The sequence below is a fragment of the Neodiprion pinetum genome, chromosome 5, assembly GCF_021155775.2.
Source record: "Neodiprion pinetum isolate iyNeoPine1 chromosome 5, iyNeoPine1.2, whole genome shotgun sequence".
Lineage (NCBI taxonomy): Eukaryota > Metazoa > Arthropoda > Insecta > Hymenoptera > Diprionidae > Neodiprion > Neodiprion pinetum.
This window is the reverse complement of record NC_060236.1, coordinates 9,937,076-9,951,212: the sequence shown is the minus strand read 5'-3', so window position 1 is coordinate 9,951,212 and position 14,137 is coordinate 9,937,076. Positions and strand designations below refer to the sequence as shown.

The following is a 14,137-nucleotide window of genomic DNA, read 5'->3' as shown; positions in this document are numbered from 1 at the left end:
AAAAGTCAATTAACGCTTTAGACGCTAGAGTATTGAAAAATCTTTGATGATCTTGAACTTTGGCTACTTGTGATTAATGGCTTTTCTTGCATCGCGTGGGTTACCTAATCGGGTTTCTATTTTCCCTCCGTTTTTCCCCCGTAATCGAAACCCGTATTATATCAGTATTCAGATACATCAATCATCGTACATTTATTTATCATCCAAGTCAAATTTTCGCAAAATTCACGATGATAATAAGAGAAAGGAAAAAAAAAATCTATATATATATATATATATATATATTAATCACTGAAACAAAAGGAACTTTTCAATCAATAATTTTTTTTCACAGTTATTGCAATAACTCGCGCTAGACGCTCATCAATGGAACGATTTTTATTATTCGAATATAAATATGCGCGGAAATTATTCTTCAACGTTTTGTACAACGTACGCAAGGTTCAACCTCGGCTTTTAAACTTTCCAAGTTCTCTTAATCAGGCATTAAAGCTTCGGTAAACTTCTCTTTCTCTTACCACAAATTGCTTATTATACGTGTTCAAGGAAGCGGTTAAATTCTCATTTTTGCGAAGTGGCTGAACTGAGATGTACCGTAATTATAAACAGAAATGATCGATAATATATCTGTGGTAACATTGAGAAATATTTATCGCTCAGAAATCAGCGCTGAGATAATATTTATAATACAATCGAGAAGTAAATACTCGCGAAGCGAGAGATTATCCAAAGCCGTTTTTGACAAGTTCACAATCAATTTCAAACTACTGCGAAGTTACTTTTGAAAGTAAATTAAAATTCTCTTTGGGTTAAAATCAAGCGCGATCCTTGTTTTGCAAACCTATTCGCTGTAACTTTGTTTGTGTAACAAATTACACTCTGCAACTTGGTAGAACTATAACGAAGACTTTGTGTGTTTTTTGAATAGTCAAAGTTTCAGGGATCGCGGAGAATCGACGTTAATTTTTATACATACGTCAATGAAGAAGCTGATAATCTATTCAATTTTGTAAATAAATAAATAAAAAAAAAAAAAAAATTTAATGAAGTTTTGATCCGACAGCTTCTATTGGCCCAGCAACTTTTTCTGTTCCTTTTTTTTTCTTTTTGCTAAATCTTTTACGATGAAGCAGACCGAGTCACCCAAAAAATATTGCCACAGGTATACGCGATATATTTTACGAGTAAAATTTCATGTCAATTATCCGGCGTGCGTAGAAATTCTTTTTAGTCCGCATGATGCGTATGAGAAATGATTTGAGCAGCATGCGCCTGAATTAGGACCGATTGTCATACTTATACAAAGTAATATGCATATTGTACGCATCGCAAAGTGACACTCTATACGTTGTGAGTTATTCCCTATTATTCTCTAATTTCAATTAGCTAATATTTCGAACGAAAATCATTTTATTCAAGGAACTCGGCATGCCCTTATAATTCTGTACAAGGATTCACCAACTAGTGTTTTAATTGCTTTAAAAAAACTGTGATGGTCGTCTTTTTTTTTTTTCTCCTATCAAAGGAAAAAGATGTTGGTAATATATCGTCGTCGAAGTTTCACGTTTTTTTTCATCTCGTTACATGTATTTTATTTACTTCGCTATTTCAAGTGTAGCGAAACAGTTTGCGAACTCTATAATACAGACGAAACAAAGTTGGACATTTTTCAAAACAGCTCGGTTGGTTTGAACAAACTAAAACGACCTTCATCAGTCATACTCACTTCCGGCTCTGCCTACACGCCTACCCTTTTTTTCGCGAATAAACAAACGTCTCCATACATACATATATATTCGTCATTATATTCTCTCGGTAGCCAAACTCCTTTTATTTATTAAACTACTATTAATAATCCTTTCTCGCCTAACGAATGTATTCGATGTTATATATCGTATATATCGCATGTATGTATTTATAATATAATGTATAGCGTAAATATCGTAAAAGGTTTACAGGCCTGAAGCCTTTATGAAATCATATCACCAAAAAATCAACAAATAAATATCCTACCAATATATATTAAATATACACATTAATAATAATAATAATAATAATAATAATAATAATAATAATAATAATAATAATAATAATAATAATAATAATAATAATAATAATAATAATAGCAGTAGTAGTAGTAGTTGTAGTAGTAGTAGTAGTAGTAGTAGTAGCAGTAGTAGTAGTAGTAGTAGTAGTAGTAGTAGTAGTAGTAGTAGTAGTAATAATATGCTCTCCCAACAAATAATATGTATATGTATATATATATATATATATAATATCGATATATAATATATATATAGAGTTCATCTATTTATTAATTCATACTATATTTCGTATAATATAATAATATATTAGGCATATCTATGAAAAACTACCCTTGTATCCCGGAAGGGGCGGTGAACGAATTCAAACCCGCCCTTTCTATCTCCGTTTCAAATAACACTTCCCCCGTTTTACCCCCTCCCCCCCCCCCCCCGCCCGCACCGACAATCCCCGCGTTGCTTGTTTACATACCTACAAAGCTATCCCTATCGTCAATTTCGTGTGGTCAGAGCTCACAGCCAAACCAATGTATACGTTATTAACATTAAAACCTGCACGAGTAGTTTACAGCAGCATCTCTCGGCGTTTCGAATCTTATCCAAGGGACGAAAATAAAATAAAATAAGAAAAGGAGAGAAAATCAATTAGAAAATCAAAAAACTACTGCAGTACGGTTTATCACCCTTGTAGCCGCTCCTTCTCAGTTTATATATCACCAATTATGTACTTACTAATCTATATATATATATACATACATACATATATGTATATATTTATATCATATATATATATATATATATATATACGCTTATCACTCTCGACCCGCCTGCCAATTATCTATCGCACAAAACACATTCTCATATATATATATACTTACATGTTATATATATTTATTTATTTATTTACTTTTTTATTTATTCGTTTATATTTGCAGCCGCATTGACGCGGTCAGGGCCGAGAGGAAAAAGCCTTCTCCGGAGTAGGCCGGAGTTCTCTTTTTATGTTCATATTACCTATCATTTTTCGTTTCTTTCTTCGTTCTATGCAACATTACGTAACTTACCTTTTATTATTACCTACGTGTCTATACATTCCGTTTTCCTAAACTCCCGCCTCCTGCCCGTTTCTACTTACATAATTTTCACCCCCCCCCCCCCCCCCCCCCCCCCCCCACGCGATGCACGCTCCGTGACATGTTGCAAATATCAAATTTCCCGTATTCTCGCATCCCGCGGTCTGGCGTGAGCACAGTTCCCTACAATACCGACCCGGGATTCGTTTGATCTCGCGCACTCCAGAGAACGACATGCATTCTCTTTGAACTAACGTCACTTCCGTATCTGTAGTTGAGTTACAGTATCGGAAATAAATTTTAGGGCGAGGCTAAGCAATATGGCGATTAAAACTGGGCTGTCAGTAGACGGTTTTAGACCAATTATACGAACAAAATAGTACGAAGAACTTGGTGCAATTTGTGGAGTTTTAGTTTTTTCACATTGAATCGATGTACTGCAAAAAATACGACGCAAGAGGTCCTCTACAGTTAGATACGGCCCAGATAGAGTATGATATGGATTTTGCCATCAGATGTCACACCGGTATATTTGCTTTCCCCATGTTGTGTCAGTTTGGTTTTTTGCCGCCAGAGGCCGCAATGCTAAGTGACGATCCCAAGCATTCGTCTGTTCTGACCCAACGAGTTTTCAATCACCTCGAGCAAGGTTCGCAATGCGAAAATTTCTACCGTTAAACAATTTTTTGAAGTTGTTTCTAATGTTGAGAGATATAAATTCGAAAAACTGGTGATTTCGAAAAATTAACGACGGAGCCAGGAATCGAACCTGGCGTCTAGAGATGCTCGACCGGAGCCTTACTCCACTAGTCCACCTAGCCGCCCTGAGTCTGTTATCGTTAATTTCTCTCTTCACCAGTCAATCCAATTTGTTTTCTTGTGCTTGGTATGTGTGAGTAGAAAGTTTCGTGTCTTGAGCACCCGATGTAAGAATGTATGTAGATGTATGTTTACATTTTGGAATCTTACGTTGTTTCTAACGTATGTTCTTTGGCATCCTCAAGAAAAAAAAAATATCTTTACTAGTAGGTTATAACCTGCAAAGCGTTGAACTAATCAGTATCTAAAGATGTCGTTACAGTTTAGAAGAGCACCTTTTTCTATATTTTTGGCATTCACACATGCCAAGGCAATGTTTTTAAATTAATTTCATTGTAAAATTCTATTGCTAACAAGGTTCTTGTTTCGTTTAAAGAATAAATTTTTTTAAATTCTATCGTCCCGACGAAAGAAGTCTCGAAATGTGTAATTCTTCAACTTCGAAACTTTACCTTTCTTTCACTTAATTTACCAGCTTGAATTCAATGCGTAGAATAGTTTTAACAGTTTTAAGCCAGCGAAAATTGTCAGCATAGTCGATAAAATTAATTAAATCGAGCGTTTTTTAGTTCCTGTACTTCATGTTTCTGTATGCAAAAGACTTCGATAAAAAACCGCCTTTGTGACTTTGAACTTAATAAAGCTGATTTTTTACTCTCTAAGAATTTCTTAAAAAATCCCGCAAGTCCTCGTCTGAATTCCCTGTAGGAATTCCTGCCTCGTTTTCGTACAATTTTTATATCAATAGCGGGAATGATCATCCTGGAGGAAGAAATTAGGATTCAATGCTACATGAATTTTCAGTAGGCTCAGCGCGTTCCTCTCGGTGCATTTTAACTCAACCCTGAACGATTCCGGATCCTTCCTTTCGGTGACAAGTTGAATGTCGAGTTAACATCATTGTCAACGGAAGAAATTGGACGATAAAATATTCAGATGCTCGCCGAGGGTAATTCGTGAACCGAATACTCTTGGGTCAGAACAAGCTAAAACGGGTCCGCACGTGGCAAAGGTTGGAAGCGTTCGATTTGTACCTACAGTCGGTAATGCAGGAAAATCAGGGAGAGAGATCGGAGAAGGAAGTGTCAGCACTGAAGCGCGCGAGATCAAATCTGCTTACGGCGAGAATCGGCAGAGAACAAATGTTTAACGGGGGCCTTTCTCTGATCAGGCCCTTTCGGATAGTTTGCATCCTAATAAGAAGTGTCTAATTATTAAAAATAGGCGCGTACAGCGGCTGCATGGAGGGTGGCTTCCAGGGCGCGGTAGATCGCGTGTAGCCGAATGAGACCCCCCAGGGATGATGGCGGGGTGGGGGACGGGGATGGGGATGGGGAGGATGACGGGGAGAGGGAGGGGGAGTGGGTCCGTGAAGGGGGACGAGGGTGAGGCTCGGGGTGCGGGAGGACGCGACGGACCAGGAAGGGCAACCGAGGTACCACCCTGCGCACACCCGGTGCCCCGGCTCACTTCTCTTCCGACTCACCCATCGGCGACGTCTCCGTGTCCTGCCTCTCACTGAAACAAACAAACGAACGGAGGGGTTTAATTCCAAGTATCCATAATCGCAATTACAGTTTGATCTGGAGGGACGATGAAACGAGGGGTTAAATAGACAGTTATGGTTTCGAGGGAAACGCGAAGATCATTGGGATCGATCCAGGTTTGGCTGACCTTGAACTTCACGGTCCGGTGCATTTCCAATTTAAGCAACATCGTTAAGTGGACCTTTTTCTTTTTTGATATTTTCACCCGACCGATACTGGATCGAGCTACTTCAGACTGGCAATAAGTAATTCCGCAAATTCCGCTAATTGGCACTAGCTCGAAATTAAGGCGAAGTTGATGATGTGGCGGTTAAGTGGTAATGGTTATCACTGTCCTTTTCGTTCTGTCAAACTGTATAGTTATTTCCGGAACACGGGCCATTGAGATGTACCTCACAGAGAATCCTAATGAACCCTTCACTACCGGCAATCGGCGACGTTGTGCCGGTTCAAAGCACTAGTTGAAAAATCTGGGCAATTAAAGCCCCTAGTAAGTACGCGAATGAAGCTCAATTACGATGAGTAAATGTTAGGAAACCAGCGCCAAGAGAGGCATTGTGAAAAACTTATCAAGTTCGTAAGTAGCTTAGGCTTCAATTACCGTGGTATTTCGAATAAAAATAGGAGAAAGAATGTAAAAGAATGAATATAGAGTATTACGATTTACTTGATGATGAAGTGGTTAAATTTCAATGATTTTTCCGAGTACATATATTGACTGCAATGACTGTTGTTTGAATTCAATCATCAATAATGAACCAAAACATAAATCGTGGATAAAACAATTTCAATGTGTAGTTTTTGTGACTCAGGTAAGCCACGTATGTTGTGCAGCGCAGTGAATAATGGTTGTAGGGCGAACATAACATCAGTTCGTTTATTAGCAGAGATTACTCATGGAAATAGAAACGAGCTGGGTCGTTAGCTGTGAATTTTCTTTAATACTTTTATCCACATCAACGGAGCGGCGAATGATGAATGCTTTGCATCAAGCTTTTTGTCCCGCCGTGGCGCGTACCTGGCCGTTCGTATATGAATAGGAACAAGGGTGCGACGCAGAAATAATACGGAGAAAGAGGCATTAATTTGATTGCAAAGCTCAACTGTACAACACGGCGATGCAGCGATGATAAACGAACCCTGTACTTACTCCAATTTACATAAAATATTACGCGTTGTAAATTATTATTGCGAACAATAAGCCTTGCTGGCATGCTGGCGAGATTACTGATAGAGAAATACGTATCACTCCCGGTAATAATGACCGATCCATCTTTTTATGCATCCACTGTTCGCGTTATATCGGTCGAAGCAGTTCATACGATCGTGACACGCTTTCGAGCGATTTCATCCTCTCATTGGCGGTGGTGAATGAAAAATACTGGAACCAAGTTCGGAGAATAAATTTCGTCGACTCGATGGTGAATAATCCTCAGCTCAAGAACTACCAAAGTGATTCATGAATGAAGTACTGGCGGATTTTAATTGTCAGTAGAATGATTTCACGGGGAACGAAGAGGATGAACTTCGGCTTAACTGTTTCCAAAGTTGGTTTGTTCTCAGATAACGGCTTACACCGCAGGACCGGCGAGTTGTACGAAGACAATTGATTTGGTTGGTTTCCGTCACGTCCCTCCATGTGGGATCGAGTCTACTGGGGATGATAACGAAGCGGCAGGTTAGCGAAATCCGGTTTTGTCGCATACGTGCGTGAATAGCTGGTGACAGACATTACCGTGCGAAGATCGTATACTTGCCAGAAGAATTTTCGGACGATTTGAGAGTTATCGTTTCGTTATACTCGATTGCTCGATGGCTGGAAGGTATTCGACGAATGGAAACTCTGGTGAAGCATACAAAACGCGGTTCCCCGAGAAGCCTGCGTAAACTCATAACGCGAAATTTACTCATTGGGCAGAACAGTCGAATAATTAACATTCGCTTAGCCCCATACGCACGTAATGAATTCTGGTAGCTTTGCATGCTGAAACTGAAACAGCGCTCGAATATTGTATCATGCCCGATAGCTCTTTCATCGAACACGAATTTGCACGTGAATGGTATGGGATAAACAGTCATCGTTCCTATGATCACCCGTAAATTCACAAGTTCTCCGCTGACGCTTGAATGGATACTACTACCACCATGTAGGACTGTCAAATTTCATCACGAATAATGGATGGACCTTCATTTTCCCGCAGTATTCCTTTCGTTCGAGAGAGTAAGACTCTTGCTGATCAATGAAATAGCCAGGTACTCAGCGATCTATCTCCATCAAGTTATGGTACAGCTACTCGATCTATCCGCTTGAAGGATAAAACTTGGGTAATAAACTAGTAACACCTTGCGTCAATCGGAGAGCTATAACCGTCTAGATACACTTAGTATCATGGATGTTTGCACAGGGCAGAAGTTTGGAACAATGCTCGACTAATTACGGAGAGAAATCAAACTTCTGGTTGGCCAAATCGAGTTCATTGGAAACGCCTGTGTTGACCACTAGACCAATATTGGTAAATTATCCTTCGTGAGGGAGCAATTAATGATTCAGCCATATCGCGTGTGCAATACCGATGTTGATCTACCTACCGCAATCGGATGCACAAAGGCCATTACAACGGGAAATGAAATCGCCATTACGGCTGTTGAAGGTACGATCATATTTTCTTAATGAAACACTGCCTGCTAATTACACTCGAGCTAGTCGCTAGTGATCAGCTTCCAGATCACACGTTAGATCGCAACCACTGTTAGCTCATAATTGTTTATGACGCACTAGGCGATATATACAATTGAAAATGTTTTTACAAATTTGCATTCTGACAAAAATTACTTCCATGATTTGTATCTCATGACTTTTTATTGCCTAAATACTTTGCAGATCATATTACAAGGTTGAGTTTACGTGACATGTCCGTGACACCTATAGGATTGGAGCCACATCCTCCAGTACGTTAGTAAGTAACGACGGGTGATTTCCGGCGACAAACGAGATTTCCATATTTACGTTTAATACTGTTATGTCGCATAACCAATGCTTGTCTGAAACGTCGGTAGCAGTCAATCACAGCTTGAAGCCATGCCTGAAATCGTATGATAGTCGATACGTGTATAGGTACATACATCAACTATTCCATTACCGGGTAAATGAAGTGTTGTCAGGCCTACAGCACCTCATCCTTCTGGTATCATCTTTGATTTGAAACATCTTTGCCAACACGGATTTGAATGTCGCAACGTGTCATGAATTGCGGTGAATGTTGATCTAAGACTGAAGCGTCAATTTCTATTCCCCTTACGTACCAGTCCGTAGATGTTCGCGGTGTAAACGTGATGTAATCCTGTCACGGAGCTATCAAATCGAGAATGCTTACGTCTTGGATGATAAATCGAGATAACGGCACTGACTAATCTAATTGAAAAATATATATTGCCACTATTATAATTAGCCAACTGAACTAGCGAATCATCATCAGACAGAAACGTACAACAATTTTCAGATTTGTAAGAGCCTTTGGTATTTTGAGAATAGTGTTGTGAATGTTTTTTTTTTAAATTCACTCTTGTCAGCAACACGAGGATGTTTTAGCTCATTTAAAACGGAAGACTCCACTCAATACAGATCCACGGGTTGAATTTGGTCTTTATGATTTCTTCTCTTTTATTTACAAAAGTTGAGAATGTGCAATGTTTGGAAAACATCGTTTTTCAATTAAGGCTACAATCTCAATTTAGACGGCTTTCAAAAATCAGTCACAAACAGTTCACTTCCGCGGTGTCATAAAAGCTATTGCACCACAGTTGTTTCAAAACAAAAGCAAATAAATCAATATTCGATAGTAATTTTTGTATAACGTGAGCACGTTTTATGCGTTTTTCCATGCGTGTTTTCCGCATACAAAATACCTGTTTCAATGACGGTCTAGTGAGTCTGTGAATGCGCATGCGCGGAGTACAGAAAAGACCATTTTTAAATCCTAGGAGTGAAAAGTGGTCTTTTTTGTACCACGCGCATGCGCAGTCACAAAAAAATCTGACATTACGCGACCCTAACCTCAATTCCGTGCTTCGAGAAAAAACGCGTAACATACGCTTGTTATATAAAGAATCGTGTCCAGCAAGGAGACAACGGTATTTTCGCCTCACGTACTTGCAATATTCGTTGTCGGCTCACCTACGACTTATATTGGAAAATTACGCTCGGCCCGAAAAGATCGAGTTTGCCTCCTTGTTACACAATATACTATTTGTCTTTTGTGACTCTTCAAATATCTTATAGAATAGAGATATGGTATCGACGGGCGGTTACCGAACCTACCTTTATACCGTCCGAAGATCCTATTCCGAGCACCTTTGGGTTCAATCTCGTCGCTAGTCTCAATTAAGGGAATGGCGGAAGGAGTAAGACGAAATAAGGAAGATTTATATTCGAGTGCATAAATGGTTCAGTCGAATACTAAGCGGTGTAGAGGTTGTCTAGTTGAATGAAGTGAATTTTGAAGTATAATATAGTTGAAATCAGGATTTGGAGTTAGGAATTGGTCTTGTTGAGTTGTAAAGTAGAAATTACTTGGTTGAATTTTGGTATTGAATTGAGTCAGGTTCAAATAGTGTGAATGCAGGAAAGGTGTAATAATTCAGAATAATGGATGGAAATATAAGGACAAGAAAGTGACTATAAGGTTACTATATAAAATTCTGGGAAAGTTACTATGTGGAAGTTATACGCAATGAATGATCGGAAAGGTTAGAGAAGATGTCTGACTGAGATGCCAAATGTAGAAAAGAAAGAAAAAAAAAAAATTCTCAAATTCAAACACAATTCATAACAGTAATAGCATTTCTCATTTAATCACAAGTCAGTTGTACAGAAAACGATAAACCAACAGAGAATTTCCAACAGTATGAATCAGAACGTTCAAGAAGTGACAACTCAGCTGGGACTCCTGGTTTTTCATAAACCAAGTTCGAAAAGAATTGAAGAGGTCTGAAAATAATTTAGTACCAGCTTCTCCTAATTTGTATAATCGGGAAAAACATGATCATCCAATATTTGAACCTGGAATATACGAGAGGAGACAGGTATTCAATCAAAATACATTCAGGGTGGATTTTCATCGAAATTCGCAAACTGGAATGTTCAGTATTTAAACATGAATACCCGACGAAACATCTTCAAAGACAGAAATAGACGATCTTGCAGCGGGGGAGCTTCAAGTAGAAAAACTTAGGCATCATAAAAGATTTCCCTTTACCCGCTGGCGACATTATACAATTTCTTTCATCCTCGAGATAAAATCTGCAGGGTAAGCGTTCGTTTCGGCCAATGAGTCGATGATTTCGAATGTCAATTATTCATAGAGATAAAGCGTCGACACTTCTATAATTTTTCGATAAAAGATATCAACCTTCGGCATTTCCGATGCCAGGTTCGCTCCATCTATAAAAGCATATCGATTCCGTGACCAATACAGAAATTCTTGGGCGGAATCGAGACGAACACAAACGGCAGAAGATGAAGCTATTCATCTTTATCGTTCGCCCAGATCTCAGTGCTAGGAAAAACTTTAACGTAACAACAACAGTAATAACAACAATGCATAATAATAATAATAATAACAACGAAGATGTCACTGGGAATACGATGGATCTGAAACGCAGTTCGATTTTCTATTCGTTCCCCTTCCTCGTATCCTCTTCTTTTAAACTTCTAACGATGGACTCGATGTTATACGCTCCTGCAAAAGCATGAATGCAGCTTCGGTACATGAAATGTTTTCCCATATCTCTTCAAATATCTTTTCAACAGATAACGGCGATACGCGTATAAAAGCGTCCGACTGCCGTTCGTTCGACACTCGAAACACAACCACGGGGCTTGTTCGCATCGTTATTTGTTCGGTTTCTGATACCAAATGGATGGCGTCCGTTAGCTCCGTCGTTAAGTCACGTGTGTCACGTGAATAATGGCGATGGCATGCCTCCCGTAGGTACCACTGTAGGCAGTATTGAAAACTCACCACCTGGTGACATTATTGATCCAAGGTGTATCGCGAGGTACGCGGCCACGCATAATAATGCAGGAACTACGTTTTTTCCATTTATTCATATTTATATCCATCTAATCGTTTTTCAAATTCATTCTCACGGGATTGTAAGGACAGCGGGACGTGACTGCGAGTCACCATTCTGTAAACGAAATTCATATCCCGGGTATAGGTATTGTATATTAGCGAATGCTCTCTTGGTACGGAGGATGTCGAATTCTCCTGTTTTACCGACAAATTCAACGTAACATGGTTCACATTTTTTTCTGTTTACCTGAGCGACAAAATCGCTTTAAACTTTGGGTAAAGATACGCGGTTGATAATGAGTAGGTTGGCAAATTGATGAAAATATACACACCAAAAAATTATTAGTGAACACACACCGTATTAAAATTTACACAGTGTCCGTCAACTTTTTCAACTTCTCTTGATGGCGATATAAGCTGGAACGTAAAGCCTATAACTTTCTAAAATTTGGAGTTAAGCGTGAAATTCGATTTTTCTAACCTGTCGGTAAAACAGGAGTGTTGCACACTAGCTTAAATTACTGATCAAAGGCTGTAACGCGAACCAGATAAAATCTCACACGAAATAAAAGGTTATACGTTGTACGAACGTGCAATCCGCGTATTATATGTCAAACAAAAGAGAATACAGAAGCTACGACGCGTAAAGAACAGATTAGATGCGTTGATATCATTAATTAGAAGGTGCTGGTTTAATCAAGTGAGAGGATGTTAGTCGGGTGTTGGGTAATGATTAACATCGTTATTGGCACGTGTTCGCGGCAGATGAAGCAGAAGGAGAATCAGAATCAAGGGAAGAGAAGCGAATAACGAGAATCGATCCCGTACCGATGAACCGAGAATCTGCAGTACTTTATTTATCACTTTTTGCCAAATATTTTTATCGAACTTAGATCAGAGGGAAAAAATATCCTGTATTATCCAACATGTTAACATTTTGAGTCACATATTATTGGACGGAGTCAACTTTTGTAACAAGATTGTTTTCTGTGGCTTTTAGGGTGGCTTATTACGAATCTGAAACCAGATTTCAAAAGTTCAAGATGGCGGATGAAATATGGCGGAAGAAAATTTCAAATTTGATCAAATTCGGTCAAAAAACTCTATGCAGTGGTTTTTCGGGGTCACTACCTACAAATCTGAAATAAAATTTCAAAAATTCAAGATGGCGGGTCGAATATGGTGGAGGAAAATTTCAAATTCGATCAGATGCGGTCAAAAAACTCAATGCAAGAGTTTTCGAGGTCGTTGGTTACGAATCTGCAATCAGATTTTAAAAATTCAAGATTGTGGATTCAATTTGGTGGATGCAAATTTTTTATTTGATCGAATACAGTCGAAAAACTCTGTGCAGAGTTTTTCGCGGTCACTGATTGGACTTACGATACTGAATTTTCAAAATCTGATATCACATTCGTAATCGACAACCCCAAAAACATCTGGACAGAGTTTTTTATCCGGATTCGATCGAATTTGGAATTTTTGTCCACCATATTGGATCCGCCATCTTGAATTTTGAATTATTTTTTTTTGATCAATCAAGTCTCTTTGCTCTTCAACTCATTTTTGGAAATAACTTATTCACGCTAGTGGCTGTGAGGTGACAACACGGTCTCCTGCAAATCAATTTAAATTTATCGGGCCAGTCCAGAACCTGAACTTATCCGCATACGAAAACGGTCAAAATATAACCACTAGAAAATTCTCTGATTCTTGAGTAATTTTTTTTTATCATCCACGTCCAGCGGTACCAAATACGCGGAAATAATAACATCCGTGATGTAGGACTTAGGGTTGACGTCTGCGAGTTAATTTACGAAGAAGCTAAAAAAGAAAAAAATGTCGTCCTACATACCGTTTTTCCAAGTATCGAGGTTAATTGTATGCGGGATAAGCCAATCGCTTCTGGCTGAGAAAAACAAATTAAGTTTATTTACGTTAATGATTTGTTAAAGCAGGCCTCTCGCATCTTATACGAACCATACATCGCCAATTTCGGCTCGCAATTACATCTAATGAAGTCGATGGAATCGTGAAAAAAACATCGCGTACCCCTCTCAAGACGAACTGAATAGCTACACTGACAAGGAGAGTATTTCTTTAGTAGTACGTAGTTTCATCCATTAAGTGGAATGCCTTATCAAAAAAAAAAAAAAACCGGTTGCTTATTTTTGTCTGAAATGTTAATTTTCATCATCCATCTCTTGACGTTTTTGACGACAGGTTCTCACAGATTCACGTGTAAGCGTATGTATCATTATTTCAGAGCAACAGTCGAGTATAATCTGCTAATTTTCGATAACCTGATGAATTTTAAATTGAACGAATGAAGGCCCAATGGATGAAACCACACAGCAGAAGCTCCATATTTTGGACCGAAAAAACATTCCAATAAGTTATTCGGCAGAATCTGTGATCCTCAGGCCCGATACTCTCCTTTGGAGTCGGTGTTAAGGAAGTAACTGCTTTAAATTCTCAATCAAAAGTGAGTCTCGTCGACAATGTTGAATACTTTACGATGCGATAAGAATCGGAAACAAATCAAGCACAATAAATACGATACGAAGATTAAATTGGAATAA

The 14,137-nt window shown here is 38.7% G+C and overlaps 1 protein-coding gene across 1 annotated transcript in view; it reads right to left on the bottom strand.

Annotated features, from left to right (window-relative positions):
- Nucleotides 1-2,488: 2,488 nt before the first annotated feature.
- Nucleotides 2,489-14,137, bottom strand: part of LOC124220514 (protein bric-a-brac 2) — a 111,978-nt gene continuing 100,329 nt past the window's right edge. Inside the window, exon 9 of the mRNA XM_046629534.2 lies at nt 2,489-5,452. Within this exon, the coding sequence (XP_046485490.2) occupies nt 5,401-5,452 (52 nt within the window). The 3' untranslated portion in view covers nt 2,489-5,400. The remainder of the gene's footprint in view (nt 5,453-14,137) is intronic.